Genomic DNA, 19,079 nt, shown 5'->3' with positions numbered 1-19,079 from the left:
CCACGCTTTATCAGTTCGAGCTTTTAGAGCAAGTGGTTAGTTGTCCTGCATCACCAAATCACATGAATGAATTAACTTGTCTCAACGACAGTAGGTCTTCTTGGTAATAAGCTAGTTATTACACCAATAGATCTGAACCATAAACTAGTTGGTGATCAAGGAGATATGGTTGAAGACCCAGTAAGGTATAAAAGATTATTCGGAAAGCTTTTCTATCTGATTGTCACCAGGCTAGATATATCATGTGTTGTGAGCGTGGTGAGCTAGTTTATAAGCTTGCCAAGGGTGCCTTACATGGATGCAAATCCATGCAATTATCCGGATTCTGTGGTACCCCAAGAGAGATTCCGATCAGGGAATTTTGTACACAAGGAGTAATCATCTTCAAGTCATAGTGTATTCTGATGCCGATTGGGCAGTATCTCTAATTGATAGGCGATATATGGTCTACTAACAGGTATTGCACATTTGTGGCACGAAATTTAATTATGTGGGAGAGTAGAGTATTGTAGCCCAATCAAGCATTGAAGCATAATATAAGGCGATGGCTCATACCACGTGTGAGCTCGTGTGCATAAGTAGCTGTTTTACAAAACGGGTTTTGTAGTGAACCTAACAATGCAACTATTTTGTGATAATCGAGCAGTCTCCTCTATTCTCTGTTCTCCTTTACACCACTATTCTCTATTCTCCTCTATATCACCTTTTCTTCTTCTTTTTCTTATTCTTTTCTTTTCTATTAATCTATAAAGACAGAAACTTTTTTTTTTTTTTTTTTTTCAATTATAAATCATTTAACACTTGGTATGTTTCAACTTCTTTGAGGTTCATTGCTGCTTCTACACCTTTCATCCTTTCAATTCACCCCGAAAATTTGTTTTATTTCCATAGCGTTATAACTCATGTTTGTTTCATCGTGTAGGGGTGGTTGTTTACATATGATCCATTTTGGAGGCCACCACAAATGAAGGTGAAGGGTAGACTTTTTTTTAATGCATTTTACTAGTGTAATTCGTTTTCTTTTTTTTTTTTTTTCTCATTCGTTTTTCTTAAGCATGCTGGTTCAATGTCACAATTCGTCTTCACTGCTTCATTTTAGTCATTTGCATAAATTTACTGCGTAAATATACTTTTTCAGTGGACAATTTGCTCTCTGATACTCGTACGGAGTGTATCACAGTACCAATGGTTCATTTCCCTTCTCTATTAGTATAGTCATAATGTTAATAGTGTTATTGCAAGGAAATGCTGACATGGCCTGAAAAATTCTCAACTATGAAGTCTGTTAACAATTTTTTTCAGCTTATTTGATTTAAGTTTTTTGTGGTGATCTCTTTCTTGAAAGAAACTTTTTTTTTTTTTTTTTTTGAATCAAGTTGGCTTGGGTTGTATAGTTGAAAAGAATCTTTTGAACGATATTTGGCTTTAGTGACTAATTTGTAGTTGTTAGGATGCTCAAGTTTTGAGCATGTTTGGCTTGTAATGTTAGACTAAACATTCTAAATGAAAAAGAGAAGCAACTTTTGTTTAAGGAAAAACTTGTTCCTTTGTTTAAGGTTTGTTGTTGTGCTCTACTTCTAATTTCAATTCCCTTCCATTTCCTCTATGTATTTCATATCTTTAGGCCAAAGTGCTATTAGAAAAGGTATGCTTCCATGCTTTGGGAGATCTAAGATTCTAAATGAGGTTTGTGTCTGCTTATCCTAATCTTAACCAAAGAGGGAAACATCATTCTTTATATCGGAAGTACTCCGAGAAATTTGGGATGGCCCTGCCCCAACCTAGTTAGGGCAAGTATGCACTTATTTGATGGATAAGATTGAACGGAGCTAGTTGGGGCTAAGTATGCATTTGTTTCATGGATAAGATTGAACGGAGTATGGTGACCTGCATTGAGAACAGTTCAAGCAAGCACTTCTCATGAGTCATGACCACCGAAAATTACATTTGGATCAAAATGAAGTGAGATGTGCTTCGATTTGTTGATTGTTGTTGTGTATCAACTCTCTCAATTTTAGGCTCAGAACATCAGTTTTATTCTCCAGTTGTTGCTCCCACGGGCCTCCTGGGCTAATATTGTCAGTATTGATTTTGTGCTTGACCTGCCTGTGATTCAACAAGATATGGATTGACTCTTTCTTTTATCAGATAGCTTCTCTTTGATTGTCCATTTCGTTGTTTACATGGAATTAACGTATATTCTCATAATGTGAATCTCTTGAAAAGTATCTCTTTACCATCATTGAATTATGAAAGCAATTACATTTGGTTGTGGGGTGAAATTCATTAGTCATTTGTGTAGCAAACAATTTGGATGGGACGCTAAGTTATAGTAGTACCTATCATCTCCTGACGAACGAGCAAATTGATGTTGTCAATCATCTTGGGAATGGCTTATGAGCTTTAGTTGTGGAGATGCCAAAATAGTGGAATATGATGTCTCCCCAAGCAAAATTTTCTCATAGGAACTATCATCATCATTATCTAAGCCTAATCCCAACTAATTGGGTTGGCTTCGTGAATCCTTTTCCGTCATTCCACTCTATCAAGGGTGAATGGCCTAGCGTGAGTTTGGAATGTCATATTTTTGGATTGATATTGGAAGTTATGGCAAAAGTTTCACTCCAGTTGCAAATCTAATGCAACCCTCCTTTACCATGCTAGGGACTAGCAAGGGGAGCAAAATACTCCCATAGGCAGAATGTCATAGACTAGTACATAGATTGGTTACTGTCAAATAACCACTTGCTCTAAAAGCTTGAGCCGTTAGAGGATGTCATATCAATGTATATCAAGGGACTTCAACACTCCCCCACACGTGTAGGGTGTAACTCTACATGGGGACATACTGGACAAGGGTGGAGGGACTCTCACACCATAAACAGGTCGGGCTTGATTTCCCGGTCCCTTGGCCGGACTTGATTTTACTGGCCTCCTGTGGGAGAATATATTACAGAGGCATATTTGCTACTCCTGGGATTCAAACACTTGACCTTCTGCTTTGATACCATGTCAAATAACTACTTGCTCTAAAAGCTCGAGCTGTTAGGGGATGGCATATCAATGTATGTCAAGGGACTTTAACAGTTACAATCTAGCGCTCTCTAATAGTCTATTACATAGGTTGATGACAATCAACAATTAAAGAGTAAATTTGTGTCTGTTAAATATGACTTCTATAGTAAACAAGTGAAATATCCAAATTCAACAACCAAACGTCCATCAATCAAAAGTTAGGATCATCATATCGATATTTTTCCAATGTTATGCCCCATTTATAGCGTATCCCACGATTTGGACAGTTTAGATTGAGGTTATAGCATGTCTAAATGTACAGTGGTTGTGTGACTGTCTATGTCTTCTCGTACTCCACCAAACTATCAAATAATCCCCCTATACATAATTGTAATAACTAAAACTAGTCATGAAAAGCCATTTTGCCCATGCTTTAATGACTGGATTTCGAAGTCATTTCATTGTCTCTTTTTAACTCCATGGAAGAAAAGCTCTGTTCGAGGAGGGAGATGAGGAGCTGTTCGAGGAGGTCGTTTTGCTCCAGAGGGAGATTGTTTAAGCGAAGACAAGAAGTGAGAGAAAAGATATGCCTGCAATCGACCAAAGGAGGTGCAGAGGTTGTTTTCATCCTGGGAGGAATTGGCAAATCTCCAAAAGAGAGAGAGAGCACATATGAGGAATGGACAAATCTACAAGGGAGAGAGCACACCTTGGGAGAGGTGTTTGAATCCAAACACCTTCTCTCCCAACCTTATTCCGTCAGAGCTCGACTCGGTTCGACTTGGTGTACACCCCTAGAAAGGGTAAGAATCCAAACACCGGAGGTATTGAAGTCTTAGCTCTGACGGAACTTCCAACCTTGTTCTTCAACGGATTTTTGGATGATTGGACAAAGATTAACGTTTAGAGGGTATTCAGTAGAGCGGGTATGATGGAGGTAATAATCTCCTGGGACAAAAGGGCGCGGGCCATTTGGGGATTCCATATTTTTGTGAATGGAGGAAGTGGAGGAGATGTAGAGGGCTTTTGCAATAGTGAATGATACTAGATTTCGGTGTAAGAAGACTAGCGCTGAATACGGCCTAGAGGTTATCAATCACTTGTCTTCTCAATCAGCAAGAAATGGTGAAACCATGGGTGGGGGGAAAGGAGAGGGAGAAACATCAAGAGAGAAGGCAGGGTTATTAAGTGGAGTGTTGAACCTACCAGGGGCGAGAAGGGGCCTTAAAAATCTTTCAAAGAGGTGTTGTTAAGGAAGATCGACGTGCCTTCTTTGCAGATTGCAAGCAGAGAAGGTGGTTAAGTCCTTGAAGGTGATGGCAGGTTGGTTTGGACAGAGAAGGCAATTGATGGTCTTGTCGTCAGGGTCCATCCTTTGATGGTAGACAATGCTTGGAATGCCTTGCAGTGAAATTTGGTTGCGACAATCACGGAGCAAGCATCATTGTTGAAGGTGGAACTTGGTTGTGGGAAAACTGAGAATTTAAGGAAGGTGACGTGGTGTTGAAACCTATTGGTGGATTGAAGTGTGGTTCTCGTTGCGACCGGATGCAAATCTCGAGAAGATTCTTATGGCAGGTTCTCTGTTCAAAGATAAAACGGTTAAATATCTACACCATTGGGCAAATTGGTCAATGCTAGGGTGGGAGGAAGCTTGGCTTCAAATATGGGGATTGCCAACGGAATTATGGGTTCAAGAGGTTTTTGTGGCTACTGGCTCATGCTATGGTGAGGTCGTGGCTGTTAATCTTGAACTTAAGGAGGGTGTTAAGGTAAGGGTGGCCAAGATTCTCGTTAGAAGGAAGAAGTTGGTTAGATTTCCACTGTGGGGGATGTGACAGTGGATATAAGGGTTTTGGAAGAAGAGAATGAAGGAGAGAGGAAGCAGAAGCTAGCTGCAGGGGGTGGGGGCTTGTGGCTTGCTCGAAGGTGGAGCTCTGAAGGGGGAAGTAATACAATTTCAATGCTCCACTGGAGCACCGTATACTTTCAAGGACGTGTCCTTTGGGAGTTATCGCGCATAGGTTGGTGCAGATAAAGTGACTGTTGTTCTTCCACGTCACCTTCTAGTTGTCTCGCTCACTACATGCGACATCCATTCTGTGACAGGTGTTCCTAGCCCCATTGCAGGAAGATACATTATGGTGGCTAGAGGATCTTTTATCCCAGAAAATATGGGGAGGTCAGCAGCTCAGAGTAGGCTCGGATGCCAAATGGCATGAGAAGAGAGGGCTTGGGGTCTGGAGCTATAAGTGTGGAGGACTCGTGTCTCCGAAGGAGTGTTGGGTCAGATCCGAGTGGTGGAATTGAGGAGTTTAATTCGTAAGATAGGAACACATGGTTGGTGGTTGCAGATAAGTGGGGGACAACTAGATAGTTGGGTTTCTTGGCTGAGTCGCATGTCATGCATGTGGAGCTTGCATGGGAGGATTCATGCAATGATCTTTCCATGCATGAGGGAAGCCCAGGCGACGAGGAATGTATGGTTGTGTTGCTTGTGTGCATGGAGGGAACTGCGCCATGTGGATCTCCCTTTGGTACTTGTGACTACTTTCGTGTTTTTTCTCTTGACCTTCGCAATTTTTTCTCCACCTTTGCGATTCCAATTGGCATTGAGTCAAGCTTCAGAACACCAATGGGCATTGAGGCATGTACTTTGAAAATGATTGGGGGTGCGGTGATGATGATGGAAATGTCTTTCGGGCCCTATTACGGAATGGATGGTAATGATGTTGGTTTAGCTATCGTAAGTTCGGGAATTAGGTCTCTCCTTCTGATGGCTTTTGGGAAGGATTTTTTTTCCTACTCTAGTGAAGATTGTCAAGGAATGCTATCAAGGTATTTAATAGAGGATGCTTTTCCTGTTGCCATGGATGTCACACCAATTCAAGCAATCTCGGGCTTGAGGGCGATGATGGGGCTTATTGCTCATTGCAGTTTGATCAAGGTTTGCCTATCGGGTCAAGGTCCGGGGGAGATAGTTACCCTAGTTTGTGGCAATAAACGGATCAGGGTCGCAAGGGATTAGTTCTATGATACTTTGGCAGAGTATAACACTTGATACGCATACACTCAAATTGTACACATGTTATATACTAAACGTATAACACTTGATACACATGCACTCAAATTCTACACCTGTTATGTACTAACTCAAATTAAACAATTACATTGTGGAACCCACTGTTTATGTTATGGTCCCAAAATCAGATTGTGTAAATGATTCTAACTTTTGATTCGTGGAACACTTGTTTGTTGAAACAAGACCATTGGATATTTTTCATTCTTAATTGTCTAGAAAATGTCCACCAATCTCATCATTATATGAGGAAATTTACCAAATTTTTAGGTTATGAGAGATAATTTGGACGTGTTCAAATTTTTATATTAATTAATTGGTTATGTTTTCATACATGTCTTCTATGATTTATAAATTATATGAACTTCTGTTAGACAACATAGTTTAGGAACCTATAGAAAGGAAACTTATTTGTGTACTTGTTTGTTGTGATCTTTTGAGTTCTAACTATGTAATGATGTCCCTTTTAACATCCTCTAAAGTTTCATTGAAAATTTTGACCAATTTCCCAATGTTTCCCAAAATCACCGATACATTATGCGATAGATATGATATTTCCCTTGCAATACATGATATATTTTCGTATCCCAAGGGTCAAGGGTGCAATACATCCGTTGATACTGATACTGAAACACTATGTTTAAGAAGATTTTGAAAGGTATACGATTGCAAAAACATATACTAAATGGGAAAGATTTGCTTGTTTGTACTTGATACATCATGAGATTACGAATATGGAGCAGGGGGAATATGACTATTGAGGGGTACTTTGTGGCCATAAGACAGTTGGAAAGAGCTAGTTCATTCCCAAACTTTAGCATTTATTGCTGTAGACATGGCAAAATAAATACAACAACACCCGACTTATTAATTCCTAGCCGGGCTTCATCTCGATTATGAGTTCCAACTTACAGAAAGTCCAAGTCCTTGGGAAGGATAGCCTTCCTTCTCTAGAATTTGTCTACAACTATGTTCATGGTTTAGGAAGCAGGAGAGCAATCATCTTTGGTCAAAATATCTCTTGTGGCAAATAAAAAATCATCCAGATCTTGTAAGTTGCGAGATGAGCTGGCAGAGCACCTCCACCAACACTAAATTGGGAAAAGTTGGTGTGCAATCATTCTGAGAAATGAGGACATGTTAAGGAGTGGTGTTGGGATCTTCATCCTCATTTGCACCCCAAATCCAGGCCACCTTCTACACATGTTGTTACCATAGAGGCCAAACTTTCTTCTAATATTGGTGATTCAATTTCGGATTCCACCTCCTAGGCTATTGGTGAAGAAAGACAAAAACTAGCAGTTCTCCAAGCATCTATGAGTTCATATACAAGGATAGGAAAGCTAGGTACATTTGCTCCGCTTGTGTTGTTGATTCAAGTACCTCATATCCAGTGTTCATAGTATCAATATCGTTACATGTATCGCTGACCGGGGACAGGGAACATGTATCAATATCGCCGATACTAGGAAATGTTATCGTTGACTGAGGGAAACATGGGGAAAATGGTGGATTTTTTCCATCCATGCATACATACATGTCTATCCATCCCATCCATACGTCCATACATACATATATTAATACATCTATTCATCCATCCATGCATACATACACATGTCCATATATGATCCATCCATCCATGCATGCATGCATGCATACACACATCCATGATCTGTCCATGCATAAATGCATACACGACAAGGTATTCAAAATCGGTTAACGGTCGACATCGTTACGTGATACGGGGTCGAACTGGTGACCCCTTGGACTTTGAAATCAAAATGGCTGTTACGGCCTGTAACGGTCATATCCACCTGTAATGGTCAGATTGTAACGGTTAAAAAACGGCTTTTTTTTTGTCTTTTTAAGTTGTGATTTTTCTCATTTTTTGACACTTTTCTCTTCCAAATTCTTTCATAAACTATTCTAATGCAAATTTTGACTACTCTTAGCTTGAATTTGAGGATCAAAACTAGTTATTTAAAGGATTTTGTTGAATCGAAGCTTTATGGGCTATTTTCTCAAAAATCTTCAAAAATAGGTTTTTATACATTTTACTAAAAAAATCTTTAAATTAGAACATAGCAATGTGCATTTTACAGATTATGCAATCAATTTTCGGATTTTTTTATTTTTATTTTTTAAAATTTCAGACTATTTTCAGCTGATTTTTTAAAATTAAGAAAAATATATATATTTTTTTCAATCTTTTTTTGTTTTAATGGTTGAATATTATGTGTTAATCATAGTAGAACATATCAATATGCATTTAACAGATTATGCCACTGATTATATATATTTTTCATTTTTTTTTTTAATTTTCAGACTATTTTCGGCTGATTTTTATAAATTAGAAAAAATAATTTCTTTTCAATCTTTTTCTGTTTTAATGGTTGAATATGTTGTGTTAATCATCGTAGTGGAACATATCAATGTGCATTTAACATATTATGTAACTGAGTTTTTATATATATATATATTAAAACTGTTTTTGGGTTATTTTTTAAAATTAGGAGAAATTATTTTTTTCAATCATTTTCTGTTTTATTGGTTGAATATGATGTGTTAATCATAGTATAACATATTAAATTGCATTTAATAGATTATGCAACTTATTATATATATTTTTTAGTTCTCTATGCGATACAATTTATTTATTTATTAATGTTTTTTTTTTTCGAGGGGGGGGGGGGGGGGATAGGTTGGGTGGATTACGACGTATGTTTGACAGCCGACGGTAGACATCTTCATGTGATGCCCCTGTACATGTGGAAGAAGAAATAAATGAGCTAGGAAACCCTCTGTTGATCCAATTGTGTTTAGGAAAGAATTAACTAAATAAAAAAAGATAAAACAAGTGTGGAGTAGAACTTCCATTTACAAGATATGTAGGGCTGCAACAAAGTTATTTATATATGCCAACATACCCCCAAACGCGGCCAATTCTCCGTATTGACAGGTGGTAATTGATGCAGCTGCAGAAGCAGATGAAGGAATTAAAGCTCCCACGGTTAGGGAGATTAAGGGGAAATGGATAGATGCAGAGTATGCAGATGCGAAAGCATACGTGAATACCTTTAAACTCATATGGCCGGCCAAAGGATGCACGATCATGTGCAATGGTTGGACTAACCCAACCAAACGCAGCATGATCAACTTCACAGCGTACTACCACTTGAGAACGGTGTACCATAAGTAAATTGATGCCTTGGAAGAAAAAAAAATGCTATTTATTTATTTTTCCTTATTGATAAAGTAGTGGATGAGATTGGAGGAGAATGTGGTGCAGATTGTGACAGATAACGAAGCAACATATAAGGCTGCAGGAGAAAAGTTGATGATAAAGACAACACATATATTTTGGTTCTTATGTGTTGCCCATTGTATTGATATTATATTGGAAGATATTGGGAAGAAGAGTGTTAGGGAAATGATCAAAAGGGCAAGACAAGTGACGACATTTATATATATATATATATATATATATATATATATATATATATATTAAATAAACCAATTCAATTAAGAAATGGACCATCAACATACGATCATGAACAAGAAAAAAATAATAATAATAAAAAAAAAGAGTCGAAATTATTTTTCCAAATTAAACAGATTTTAAAAAAATTTAATTTCAAATTTTTAAATAATTAAGAAAAGTCCAAAAATTCGAAAGATCTATATGAATCGATAGTTCAGCCAACACTCATAATCATATTAAAAATCTGGCCCTCAATTAATTAATTTAGGCAAGAAAATGAGGAGAAATAGAATTTTCCCAATTTCCTCCAATTTCAACTTTTAAATCTTTCTATATTCCACTCAAATTCATGTCAATGCACGATAATCTTGCATAGACTTGGATTTGTAGTGAAATCATACAAAAAGAAAGGGAAAAAAACACATTTTATTTTTATTTTTATTTTTTTCATTTTTTCTTACTTTAGGTATTCCAGCCCACAGAGCTTTCAACGTCAATTTCTCCCCCAAATGATTGATTCAATTCAAAATTCTGAAGAGGAATGGTTGAAATCAAACCCCCCTCAAGATCCAAGAAAACATAATAATAATTCTAAAAAATACAGATTTTCTATTTCCTTCTTCTTCTTTTTTTCCTACTTTCTGTGTATTTGCACTTCTAAGAAATTCCTTTTCCCCATATTGAGTGGTATCGGCGATAACATTGTCGATACAACTTGGTATAGGGGAGGGTTTATATAGACAGTGGGGAGACACTGTATACGAAATGGTTTTGATACATCGGTGATATATTGCGGATACCTGGAAAAGACAGTTTACATGGGTTTCAGTATTGCCTGGTCAGCAATACTGATAACGTCAATGATACTATCGATAACATCAACGATACTATCGATAACATTGTCAATTTCTGGAACACTGCACAGCATTATCATGATCCTATTGCATTTCTATTCTAGTTGCCTATTCATATTGTGCCTCTTGATTAATAGTTGATGATGCTTGTTGTGCAGGCACTTCTACATTCTGTTCCTCTTGGGAGGCTGGTTGTCCTTGATTTATTTGCAGAAGTAAAACCTATATGGATTAGTTCTGAACAGTTCTACGGTGTTCCATACATTTGGAAAGTTCACGTTGCTTTGTATTGAAGCTTGGATGGTTTTATATTATTATGGCCCATGCTGAACCATTTTACTTCAAAAGTTCGTTACTTTTTCTTTTTGTTTAACTGACCAACTATTTTTTTTTTTTGTTTTTCATAGGTGCATGCTGCACAACTTTGCTGGAAACATTGAGATGTATGGGATTTTAGATGCAATTGCATCAGGGCCAATTGATGCTCGTAAAAGTGAAAACTCAACCATGGCAAGTGAAGCTTAGTTTTCAATTTCAAGAAAGTATCTTATTGCTCATTAATCGAGCTACCCTTCATGCTTTTCCATCTTAATCAGTGCGAGACACATTGATGAACCATTGATATGCTACTTTAACATGTCCCACTAATAGTTTGCCAATATTTGTTTTGCAATGTGTTTTGTTGTCATCCTTTCTTTGCATCGGCCTCATAAGTTCCTTTGGCTTTCTTTAGTGGCACAACTTACAAGTTTGCATTGGCTAATCAAAAGTGTATTTTGAAGGAGAATGATAGATGTCTCCATCTGTGTCAACGTGGCTGGTTGAAGCCAAAGAAGTTGTCATGTGTTTGTATGTCCACATAATATTGTTTTTGGTGTGATTGCATGCCCTTGCATTAAAACAAAATACTATATGCTTTGTTATTGTTATGAGATAGAAATCTCTCAGAAAAGAAGCAAGAAGAAGATCTAGTGATGTATTTCTAGAAGTAGAGAAACAACTTTAAGTATATAATACACAACCTATTTTTTAGATATTACAGGATAAGAATGAATATAGTGAGATATTACGAGAGATGCAACAAGTATGGTAGACCGAAATAGAACAAAAATAGGGTAGATGATGATTAGATAAGGTCCTCTGCAAGTCTAAGCACAGGGTGACCTCATTCAAAACTCCCCCTCAAGCTGGAGCATAGATATTGATCACGCCCAGCTTGCTTGTAATATAATCAGGTTGGCCTTGGGAGGAGATCTAGTAAACGCATCAGCCAGCTGCTCCATAGATTGAACTTATGGAGTGACGATCTCATTTGCTGCAAAGCAATCGATTTCGATTGGTTTAGTACCTTAATAGAAGACAAGATTTGTAGATATATGTCTAGCGGCTTGACCATCACACCCCATTTCCATAGGGTCCCAAAGAGGAAAGCCTAATTCTATTAGCAACTTTTGCAACGAAAATAATTTGCAAGGAAAGTGAGCCATTTACTTGGTATTTAGATTCAGAACTTTATCTGGCAATCAGTCTACTTTTACTCTTCAGATGACAAGATTCCCACTGAGAAATGTTCAATATTCAAAAGGTGATCATCTGTTGTCGGGTCTGCCTGCCCAATCTGCATCCAAGGCAACTCGTAAGTGCCCATGATGTGCATAGAGAATCCCTCATCCTGGTGCACCTTTCATGTATCAAAGTATATGTTGACGGAATCAAGATGTGTTGTGCAAGGGGCATGCATAAATTGGTTCATGACTCCAACAGCATGAGCAATATCTAGTCAAGCGATCGTTAGATAAATCAACTTCTCCAATAATCCTTTGAAACATGGAAGAAGGTTCGCAATCTTCCAACTTTTTTGAACTGAATTTTGTAGTTGGGGTTGAGAGGAGTATTAATCAGTTTGTTGCCTAATTTGCCTGTTTACTAGGAAAAGTCGTGAGCTACTTCCATTGGGAAGGAATAATCCCCTTCCTGGATTTCATAACAGTATTGAAGATGATGATTTAGTTCGTGGATAGTGATTTTGTCATTTCCCAAGTGGATGACAATGTGCACATAGATTCTCAAGATAGTTATTTTCTCACCACAATTCTTGACAATCATTCAGTGTTTGTCACTACATTGGGAAACCTGTGCTAAACTCATTAGCCAGGTTGTAGGTGACTGTTTCAACCTGTAGATGGCTTCTTTAAGGTGAAAAACGAGGTGTTTTTCCCTCATACGAGTAAACAATGGGGGAGAGATCATATAGAATTTTTGTAGGAGATCAACACAGAGAAAAACATTCTTGATGTTGAGTTGATAGAGCGGCCAATTTAAATTTGCAGGGAGAGACATGAGAACTCTGATAGAGTTGAACTTGGCAATTAGAGCAAATGTTTATAGATAGTCAATTGAACAACTCTGAGAGTAAACACCCTTTTGTATCCCACTGGATACTTTCCTTCAGGTAACTCGTTCTTCTCCCAAGTCTTATTTGCAAATGCTACCATTTCTTCTTCCATGGTTAGTGGGTTGTCTCCATAGTATTTTTAGTACTAGTGCCTATCCTTATGGTAATAGTGTATTTGTGTGTGTGAGTGTGTGTGTGTGTGTGTGTGTGTGTGTGAGAGAGAGAGAGAGAGAGAGAGAGAGAGAGGTTATCTTTGTGTTGGTAAGCCGTGAGGCCAAGCGGTGTTTGTCTTTGTGTTTCCTAAGACATGTATTTAATCGAGGTAGGAGAGTGCTTTTGCCTTTTAAGATCAAAATTGTTGACAAAATAGGTGCATCTAATCACTTCTTTGAGGAATATTACAAACATATTGGAATGTAATTTATCAATAGGACTCTTCTTAACCAAAAATCTCATAGGTCGTGTTCGCAATATTGATACTAGCGGCCGATATTATTGTTATCGCTGCCAAGCAAAATGAATCCTACACGAAATCACTCGGAAGTTCAAAAAACAAAAAAAGAAGAAGAAATGTTTGTATCGCGCGATATATCATAAGATATTGCACGATTATCTTCGATATTATGGATATCATCGATACCATCATGCATCTTTTTCGGATTTTATCACAGAATCACGGGTTTACTATACTCTGCCATGGACTCACGAGTCCACTGTAGCCAACAACCAACGATGATGATAAAAGGTCGGAGATGTGGGGTTCATAATTACCGAAAAATTTTAAAAAGAAAAAATTTAAAAGGAAAAACTGAAGGGGGGATTTCAGTACCTATAGACTCAGATTACGTGATTGGAGGTCGAATTTTGTGGGCCGCACCATCATCAGAGGTAATTTCGATTTCCCTCTTTCTTTTTTCTTTGATTACAATGGAAATTTCTCGCATCGCAACGAAGATTTCAGCGAGGGGATTTGTATAACAGAGATTTCGGCGAGAAATCGACCATATCAAGGAGAAGATTTGGGAATTTTAGGGTTCCGGAAGCTCCGGAACCCTCTTCCCTCTTTCGAAATGCACAGCCCTACTTGCAGAAATTGGATGGCGTACTGAGTTACTGGGTACGCTTTATCGTACTGAGAAAACTCTTGTGGGGCCCACCGTGAATGTATGTGGTTTATCCATGCCGGCTAACCGTTTTTACAACTCATTTAAGGGGTTGAGCCCAAAATTGAAGCATATCTAAAGCTCGAGTGGACCATAGCATATGGAACAATGAGAATAATGATTTCAACTATTGAAACCTTGCCAAGGCCCACAATGATGTTTATTTGTCATCCAACCTATTCATAAGATCACAGAAACAGGGATGAAGGGAAAACATAAATATAAGCTTGATCCAAAACTTCTATGGCCCTTAAGAATTTTTCAATGGTATATGTTCAATTCACACTTTCTCGTGGTGTGGTCCATTTGAGCTTTAGATATGCTTCAATTTTGGGATGAATCCCTAAAATTATCTGTTAAAATGGATGGAAGGAGTGGATAAAATATATAAATCATGGTGGACCCCATAGAGTTTACTAAGTACACAATAATAAAATACAACCGTGAGTTACGGGTGTGGATTGGTGCTATTGTGAGTAACAACCTAGTGGGTATTATGCTTACTGTAGGGCCCACGTTGATGGTATATTATAAATCCACTCCATCCATTCATTTTTATAGCCCATTTTATAATGTCGCCCTGAAAATTAAGCACATTCAAATCTCAGTGGACCACACCACATCAAACAGTGGTTAATGAACACTAACCATTTAATGATATGGATCTGCTTAATTTTTCTGGTGCGTTCCACCCAAGATTTGGATCTTGTTAATTTTTAGAATAATGTGGTTAAATGATATGAAAAAATAGATGGATGGCCTGAATAAAATATATACAACACGGTAGAACCCATGGATCCTGTAACAAGACTGGCTATTGTACCACACAGGTTGTGTGGTGTGAAGACAAGCGTTGACACTTCTCGAGCTCTGAGTTGTACGAATGGTTCAAAGGAGATCAAAGTTACATGGGCCACACAATGATGTATTTATTATATCCACCCTATTCAACTATTTGGCAAGATCATTTTTGATAATGAACTAAAAAATGAGCCATATCCAAAGCTCAAGTGGACCACACCACAAATAGCAGTGGGGACAATGATTCTCACCATTAAAACATTTATAGGGCCCACCATAACATTTATTTTCCATCCAATTTGTTCATAAGGTCACACATACCTGTATGAAGAGGAAAAACAAATATCATATTAATCCAAAACTTCCATGACACCAAAATGGTTTCAATGGTAGAGGTTCAATCCCCCACTACGTTTTGCAGTGTGGTCCACTAGATAATTGGATCCACCTTATTTTTTGGCTCAAGCCTTACGACGAGCTCACCAAATGGACAAACAATTTTGATATAAAACATACCTCATGATGGGACCCAAAAAACTTGGTGACGTCGACACACCGGCCATATTGGTGTGTGGTACACCAGCCAATCCGCTTCTGTGGATTTCCTGCGAAAGCCTTTGACAGGAAGTTCCTGTGCTGGAAACCTAGGTGGGTGCACCGTGATGTTTGTGAGAAATCTACCCTGGCCATCCGTTTTGTTTGCTCATTTTAGGACTTGAGACCAAAAGTGAGCAGGTTTCAAGACTCAAGTGGGCCGTATTAAAGGAAAAGGTGGGTAGGGAAATTCCTATCGTTAAAACCTCCCTGGGTCGACAGTGATGTTTAAATGCCATCCATATCATTCATAACGTCATTCCTATTAAGATGAACTGAGAAGACATATATTACCCTGATTCAAAACTTCTGTGGCCCCACGAATATTTCAATTGTGTACTTTCAATCCTCACGTTTTCAGCCCATTTTAGTCTTTGATCTGGCTCATTTTTGGTACAATGTCCTAAAATGAGCTTACAAAATAGATGGTTGGGGTGGATTTCTCCCAAACTTCATGGTGGGCCCCACCTAAGTTTCCAGTGCAGGAACTTCTTGCAAAAGGCTTTCACAAGAAATGCGCGCCCGAGGAATTAGGTGAGACTTGGATCGACGAAGGTGGGTGGGACTTGATTGTGGGGCTCAAGGTGATGTATGTGTCTTAAATCCACACCATTCAAAAGTTTTGAAAGATCATTTTAGGATATGATCCCAAATCCACACCGTCCAACAGTTTTGAAAGATCATTTTAGGATGTGATCCCAAAAATGAACTAGATCGGAATCTTACGTGGGCCATCTACTAGAAAAGATCTAGATGAAGAGACTACACAAATATCATATTGATCTAAAACTTTTGTGGCCCATGAGAAGTTTTTAATGGTCGATTACCACGGTTTCCTTTAGCCACATACATCACACCGGCCCCTAAAGTTAGGGGTCCCACCCACCTCCGTGGATCCTAGGGACGCGTCAATAATGAGGTGGCTACTGGCTGCTGATACTGCTCTGTGGGCCCCGCACGATATATCATGAAGATTCTTGATTTCCTAATTCTTTCTACATACTGATGCATGAGACTATACTTTTGGTGTCTTACTATATATTGCATGCGTTTTTGTCTTGAATAGCTTATTGCCTATTGGATGGTGCTCTATAGCCCCACCATGATGTATGTGTTTTATCCACGCTATCCATCTATTTCTCGGTAATTTTACGCCATCCATCTATTTTCCTTGCCATCCAAAACTTTTGTGGGCCCCAGGAAGTATCTAATGCTGGAAATCTTGTTCCACTTAAGATTTGGATCATTCTTATTTTTAGGACCATTCCTTAAAATAATCTGGCAAAATGGATGAGCGGCATGGATATACAGCACATGCACCAAGGTGGGTCCTAACAAGTATTAACATAATATTCTTTTACAGATAAAGTATGTCGGGAGGAAGAGGAAGGAGACAACCTAATATAGGGTGGCGATATGGCCGGCCCACTCCTAATAATCGATTCGGGAGTATATGTAATTTATGTAACCATGTATTGAGGAGTGGGGGGGTAACCCGCTTGAAGGAGCATTTAGCGGGAGGGTATAGCAATGTTGTGGACTGCCCTAAGTGCTCACAGGATGTGCGAGAAGAGATGAGGGACATTGAAAAAAAAAATGTGAAGACAAAAGATGAACGACATGCACGAGAGATGGATATTATGGAGGAGTTGAGGTGGCCACCATATGTAGGTGACGAGTATGTAGTGGATCTGAATGACGATGATGATCCCGAATATAGACGTGCAGTTCAAGAGTCCATACGAGATCGGTGGGAGAGGGATCAGGAGAGGTGGGACACGAGTGGGTGTAGATTTGATGGAGCTATCCACAACGTGGTGGGGGGGACTGGAGCAGGGGGTAGTGGAGCAGGGGGGAGTTCTAGGGGTGGTGGAGGGGAGGGTAGTAGGCAGGGAGGATTATGGGGCATGGGTAGGAGCAGTAGCATGCAGGTGCCAGATCTACCTTCAGATCCAAGAATGTACAAAGAGGTAACAGAGACAAAAGAAAATAAAGGACATGTTTAGTGGAGGGGATGTGAGGAAGAAAGTTGAAAAGTTTATAGCGAAGCTTTTTATCAACGATCAAATCCCCGTGCATCCTGCAGCAAGCCCGCACTTTAAGAATATGATAAGTGAAGTGCAGCATGGGGGTGAGGGTGTGCCTCCGCCCACACCCTTTGAGATCATGGGGAAGTATTTGGATGATGAATATGCAGAGATGAAGACATGTAGATTCATAGAAGCAGTCATGGGAGATGTACGGCTGCACTGTCACATGTGACGATTGGACCGGACCAATGAAGGTGTCAGTCATAAATTTTATGGTCTATTACAGGGGACAGACAATGTTCTTAAAGTTTGTAGATGCGAGAAATAAGATTAAAGATTCTAACTACATTTACAAACTAATGCACAATGTCATGTAAAGTTGGGAGGAGAAACATTGTGCAGTTTGTTACGGACAATGGGAGTGCATTTGTCAAGGCAGGGAAGAATATTCAGAACAAGTATCATGTATTGGACCCCCTGCGTAGCTCATTGCATCAATCTCATGCTGGAGTTGATCGGGGATAGGCCATCGTTGAAGACCATTATTACTGATGCACGACTCATCACAAACTTCATATACAACCACACCTGGTTATTTGACGTGATGCATGAGAGGTGTCGTTGGTATATAGTGTGCCCTGGGGTGATGCGGTTCACCACAAATTATATCGCCTTAAGTAGCCTCGTCATACACAAACAGAGGTTACGAGAGCTTTTCTCCTCTCATGATTACGAAGAATGGAAAAAGAGGGTGAAGAAAGTAACCTGGAGAATCGATGAGCTGGTGCTGACAAATACATTTTGGGATCGCGTGCTAGTGTAGTAAGTATTCTAGAGCCCATTTACGTGGTGTTGAGGATGGTGGACAATGAAACAAATTCGTCGATGAGGTCGTTGTTTCCATCCATACAGCTGATGAAAGAGGCTATCAATGTTAAAGCTCCCAGCACATATAAGTGGGTGCATGCAACAATAGACAATCGCTGGAAAAAAGACGCTTTCTCACCCACTACATCAGGCTGGTAAGTACTTGTATGAATTTTTTTCTATATGCAATAATAAATGACGGCTGTACTGATGTATAGATATTGGTTTTTAGTATATTTCCTGAATCCAAGATACCACTACTGTCGGAATATCTATGAAGACAATTCATTTAAGAGGGTTGTACATGAGGTGGATAATCACTTATTCCCCAACTGTATAGAGAATGGCACCTTCAGTAATGAGGTAAATATGTTCCGCACTTACATTCTCCTCATCTTCATCTCAACCATTCCATACTTACCCTGGTTGCTATACGCCATCAACAGATTGTTAGATTCTACGACGCGGTTGGAATGATTGGGTGCCCCCCTGCGGTGAAGTCAAGGAACACTATGATGGCATGTGGGTTACTGCAATAAACTTAAATTTCATATTATTTTGGAAAATCTAAAACTAATGAAAGAATTTTATGATACCGAATGGTGGTCCATGTACGGGACTGACTGCGTGGTTTTACAATGACTGGCTGTTCGTGTGCTTGCACAGACGATCTCCTCGTCACCCTTTGAAAGGAATTTGAGTACATTCTCCCTCATCCACATAAATAAGCGCAATAGACTAGGGTATGAGAGGCTTTAGAAGCTAGTGTATCATCACTACAATATGAAGTTACGAGAGAG

The 19,079-nt window shown here is 38.9% G+C and overlaps 1 protein-coding gene across 4 annotated transcripts in view; it reads left to right on the top strand.

Annotated features, from left to right (window-relative positions):
* Positions 1-19,079, top strand: part of LOC131255408 (alpha-N-acetylglucosaminidase-like) — a 169,818-nt gene that overhangs the window by 89,757 nt on the left and 60,982 nt on the right. For 3 of the 4 annotated variants that reach the window (XM_058256114.1, XM_058256112.1, XM_058256115.1), the window contains 3 exons: positions 923-970; positions 10,588-10,698; positions 10,838-10,939. In XM_058256114.1, coding sequence (XP_058112097.1) covers positions 923-970; positions 10,588-10,698; positions 10,838-10,939 — 261 coding nt within the window. The remainder of the gene's footprint in view (positions 1-922; positions 971-10,587; positions 10,699-10,837; positions 10,940-19,079) is intronic. The other variant, XM_058256113.1, reaches the window with a different exon arrangement.

This window comes from Magnolia sinica, chromosome 9, assembly GCF_029962835.1.
Source record: "Magnolia sinica isolate HGM2019 chromosome 9, MsV1, whole genome shotgun sequence".
In the NCBI taxonomy this organism is placed as follows: Eukaryota; Viridiplantae; Streptophyta; class Magnoliopsida; order Magnoliales; family Magnoliaceae; genus Magnolia; species Magnolia sinica.
This window is presented reverse-complemented; position numbering and strand designations above follow the sequence as displayed.